Source organism: Vigna unguiculata, chromosome 10, assembly GCF_004118075.2.
Source record: "Vigna unguiculata cultivar IT97K-499-35 chromosome 10, ASM411807v1, whole genome shotgun sequence".
In the NCBI taxonomy this organism is placed as follows: domain Eukaryota; kingdom Viridiplantae; phylum Streptophyta; class Magnoliopsida; order Fabales; family Fabaceae; genus Vigna; species Vigna unguiculata.
In genome coordinates this window covers 17,762,965-17,768,033 of record NC_040288.1, presented here as the reverse complement: position 1 = coordinate 17,768,033, position 5,069 = coordinate 17,762,965, and the positions used below count along the sequence as shown (strand labels likewise).

Genomic DNA, 5,069 nt, shown 5'->3' with positions numbered 1-5,069 from the left:
TGTTATCCATGTTTGACTTTGAGATTGCATGTTGACTGTTGTGATATAAGAGTTCTGTACACTAGCTTACCATGTTTGCTTGTTTGGTTGTCTTGTATATGGTTCTTCTCCTATTGCGATGATCATCGATTATATGGATGTGAGTAGATGGGAGAACCCCTGGCAGTGGTAATGATGATAGGAATGCTACAACTTGATGGACTGGACGGGTATTGGGCCCACTATGGGGCCCATCGCTGAAGAATTTATTAGCTATGCTTTTCTTGTCTGCACAAGATCTAGTATATTTTGTTTTAGGTCGTGTGGGGCCTCTTTTATGTTTTATGTATATGTTGGAGTACAGAGTACTTCATATACCAAATCTTCGCACTCTCTGGATATTATGTATGTGGCGTTTTTATTAAATGGGTTTTATCTATTTATTTGGGGCGTTACATTTATGGTATCAGAGCAGTCGTTCCTTAGGTCTGTGGACTTTGGTGTCCGCTTAGTTTTTTCTGTGTCTTTTTGAGTGTTCTTAGCTAATTCCTGTCTTATCGAGCCTAACCAAGTGATTTCCTGTGTGTCAATGAACTATGGCACCATCTCGTAGGACTCCACAATCTTCCCAGGGCGATGTGCCAGATATCGCTAGAGCGATTGAAGCAATGGTAGCTGCTATGACGCAGCAAAGTACGACAATGATGCAATAACATGAAGCATCAATGCAGCGACAGGCGACAACACTTGAGCAGCAACAGCTGGTGATGCAACAGATGGAAGCTGCTGAGGACGCTCACAGACAGCATATGGAGGCCCTCCGCCAGCTGAAGGAGAACAGGGTAGCTGCCCCTGCTTTTGGCTTGGAGCCACGACATACGACCAGGGAGTGGAGTCTGGAGGACTTTCTGAAACACCACCTAATGAAGTTTAGAGGCAAGACCAGTCCAGACGCAACAGACCAGTGGCTGAAAGACTTGGAGAGGATATTTGATGCTAAGATTTGCCTAGATGAGAGTAGACTGGCATTCGCAGTTACATGCTCACGGGTGAGGCTGAGCACTGGTGGATCTGCATGAAGTCCATTATGGAGGAGAGGCAGGAACCAGTTACTTGGGATGTCTTTAGGAGGAAGTTCCTCTCCGAGTACTTCCCTGACAGTGTCAAATATGCTAAAGGGGTAGAATTTTTGAAGTTGACCCAAGGAAGAAAGTTTGTGACTAAGTATGTAGAAAAGTTCAAGCACCTCAGTTGTTTTTACACCATGCCACTGGATGAAGAGTGGCGATGCAGGAAATTCGAGAACGGCCTCCATGGAGACCTTCGTTTGGTGGTGGCTCTGCTATCCATCAAAGACTTTACAACCTTGGTAGAGAAGGCGAGGGTCATGGAGAAGATGAAGGTGGAGGTGGAAACTCAACACCCACACCAGCCAAGAGTGGAAGGACCATTTGGGTCCAGGCATAGGCACGAGGAGAGGAGGAAGCCCTATACTAGGCCTCATTTCCAGTCTCAGGGGTCTAGGGAGTCTTTTTCCCAACAGAGTAGGATTCAGTGCTACCAGTGTGGAGGACTGCATAAGAGGAATGTATGCCCCCAGCTTGCAGGCTTCAAGAGGTGCAAAAACTGTGGCAAGAAAGGCCACTTTGGGAGGGACTGCCCCACCCTTGCTAGGGCAATTACACAACCTTTAGTACAGACTCCTGTGCAGAACCAACAAAGGCACAGAGACAACAGGCCTCAAGCGATTGGCAGAGTGTACGCCATGACCGGGACGAAGGTAGCAAGTTCAGGTAACCTCGTTATAAGCCATTGTATGATAGCTAGAAAAGCTTGTTGTGTGTTATATGACTCTGGAGCGACACACTTATTTGTGTCAGATGCATGTGTGAAAAAGTTGAGTTTGCCGGTGTGTGAGCTGTAGTGTGAACTTGTGGTGTCTACTCTGGCATCGGGTTTGGTCAGGACATCGTCCTTGTGTGCTAGGTGTCCAGTGGAGGTAGAGGAACGCAAGTATAAAGTAAATTTGATATGCTTACCTCTGCAGGAGTTAGAGGTGATCTTGGGAATGGATTGGCTCTCTGCCAATCGCATTCTTATAGATTGTCAAGAGAAGAAGCTGCTTTTCCCCAACTCAGAGGAGCCTGAGTTGTTAACATCTCAGGGGGTTGTGAAGGAACTACAAGGGGGTACACAGTGTTACATAATCTTCACACATCTAAAGGTGGAGAAAGAGGAGAGGACGTCAGTTATACCAGTCGTGCATGAATTTGAGGATGTATTCCTGGTGGAAGTGCCAGGTTTACCTCCCAATAGAGAAGTGGAATTCTCTATTGACCTAGTACCGGGAACCGGCCCGGTGTCGATGGCCCCATATCGGATGGCGCCGGCGGAGTTGGTGGAACTCAAGAGTTAGATTGAGGAGCTTTTGGGGAAACAATTTATATGACCTAGTACGCCACCTTAGGTAGCACCAGTGTTATTGGTAAAGAAAAAGGATGGGAGTTCACGCTTGTGTGTGGACTACAGGCAGTTAAACAAAATGACGATCAAGAACAAGTATCCCCTCCCGAGAATAGACGAACTGATGGATCAGTTGCACGGGTCATCGGTATTCTCGAAGATTAACTTGCGGTCGGGTTATCACCAAATATTGGTGAAGGCGGATGATGTGTAGAAGACGGCCTTCAGGTCTCGGTATGGACACTATGAGTATGTGGTCATGCCTTTTGGTGTGACCAATGCTCCAGCGGTGTTCATGGACTACATGAACCGGATATTCAGACCGTTCCTAGATAAGTTTGTCGTAGTCTTCATAGACGACATCCTTATCTATTCCAGGACTCCAGAGGAGCATGCCGAACACCTAAGGGTAGTGCTTGGTATTCTGAGGGAGAAACAATTGTATGCTAAACTGTCCAAGTGTGAATTCTGGATGGATGAAGTGCAATTCTTGGGACATGTGATATCCGCCCAGGGGATAGCAGTGGACCTAGCAAAGGTAGAGGCAGTGGTAAAGTGGGAAAGTCCCAAATCAGCGACAAAGATAAGGAGTTTCGTGGGTTTAGCAGGGTACTATAGAAGGTTTATTGAGGGATTTTCCAAGGTAGTGGCGCCCTTGACGCAACTTACACAGAAGGACGAACCTTTCACTTGGACGAACAAGTGTGAGGAAAGCTTCCAAGAGCTTAAGCGGAGGTTGATGAGTGCTCCAATCCTAGTGATCCCCGATATTGGAAAACCTTTTGAGGTCTATTGTGATGCCTCTCATCTAGGGTTGGGTTGTGTGTTGATGTAGGAGAAGAAGGCAGTGGCCTACGCTTCGAGGCAACTCAAGGTGCATGAGAGAAACTACCCCACTCATGACCTACAGTTGGCAGCTATAGTATTCGCCTTGAAAATTTGGAGGCACTACCTCTACGGTGCTCAATTCTGGGTATTCAGTGATCACAAGAGTCTGAAGTACCTTTTTTATCATAAGGAGTTAAACATGAGACAGAGAAGATGGATAGAATTCTTGAAGGATTATGATTTTGAGCTTTTGTACCATCCAGGGAAGGCGAATGTAGTAGTCGATGCTTTGAGTAGGAAGACGGTGCACACCGCTCACCTCATGATCAAAGAGGTGGAACTGTTGGAGAAATTCAGAGACATGAAACTGCAGGAGGAGTTGGAATCATGATTCATTAGATGTAGTAACCTGACCATATCTAGTGAATTCCTGAACTCGGTTAGAGAAAGACAGTTATTGGATGCTAGTCTGAACAAGGTTAGAGAGTAATTGGGGTCGAAAGAGGCAAAGGACTTTGCTTTGGGTAATGACGGCATATTGAGATTCCAGAGCAGAGTGTGTGTGCCTGATGATGTTGAGGTGAAAAGGCTAATCCTTGAGGAAGGGCACAAGAGTTGCCTTAGCTTACATCCAGGCATGACTAAGATGTACTAGACCTCAAGGAAAATTTGTGGTGGCAGGGTATGAAGAAAGAAGTAGCACAGTTTGTGTTGGCCTGTCTGACCTGTCAGAAGGCAAAGGTGGAGCATCAGAAACCCGATGAGATTATGCAACCCTTAGAAATACCAGTGTGGAAATGGGATAGCATCTCGATGGACTTTGTGACCCATCTGCCACGAACTTTTAGAGGGCATGACACCATCTGGGTCATAGTGGACCGATTGACCAAGAGTTCGCACTTCTTAGCAATGAACCTGAGGATGTCTATGGTTAAGTTGGCTCATATGTACATCAAGGAGATTGTGAGGTTGCATGGGGTGCCTTCGAGCATTGTATCAGACAGAGATCCACGGTTCACGTCACGGTTTTGGCAAACCTTGCAGGGTGCTTTAGGAAGCAAACTCACGATGAGTTGAGCCTATCATCCTCAGACAGATGGTTAGTCTAAGAGGACGATCCAGTCACTTGAGGACTTTTGGATCACTTGGATGCTTGGGATGAAGTGTTACCGTTGATTGAGTTCACCTACAATAGTTTCCATGCAAGCATTGGGATGACACCATATGAGGCTCTTTATGGTCGGAAGTGCAGGACTCCCTTGTGTTGGTATTAGGATGGGGAGGCCGTGTTAGTTGGGCCAGAATTGTTAGAGCAGACCACCGAGAAGGTGAGATTGGTGAGGAATAGAATGCAGGCTTCACAAAGCAGACAAAAGGCTTATGCAGACCGCAGGAGGAGACCCTTAGAATTTGAGGCTGGAGATCACGTGTTCTTGAGGGTGACCCGAACCACTGGTGTGGGAAGGGCTCTCCGCTCAAGAAAACTTTCTCCTAAGTTCCTTGGTCCTTATCAGATCTCGATGAGGATTGGACCAGTAGCTTATGAGATAGTTTTGCCTCCTCAGTTGGCAAATCTTCACCCGGTGTTTCACGTGTCACAATTGAGGAAGTATGTGTTTGATCCGGCTCATGTGTTGGAAGCTGAGGATATACAGATCAGGGAGGACCTCACTATGGAAGTACCACCCATTGCTCTAGAGGATAACAAGGTTAAGGAACGCAGAGGAAAAATAATCAAATTGGTCAAAGTCATCTGAGATCGGAGGGCAGGTGACCCCACATGGGAGTTAGAGGAGGAC

At 46.6% G+C, this 5,069-nt stretch overlaps 1 protein-coding gene across 1 annotated transcript; it reads left to right on the top strand.

Annotated features, from left to right (window-relative positions):
- Positions 1–1,066: 1,066 nt before the first annotated feature.
- Positions 1,067–2,395, top strand: LOC114165320. Its single transcript, XM_028049969.1, has 2 exons — positions 1,067–1,888; positions 2,027–2,395. Exons 1-2 carry the CDS (start codon positions 1,067–1,069, stop codon positions 2,393–2,395), a joined length of 1,191 nt encoding a protein of 396 aa, XP_027905770.1.
- The last annotated feature ends 2,674 nt before the right edge of the window (positions 2,396–5,069 follow it).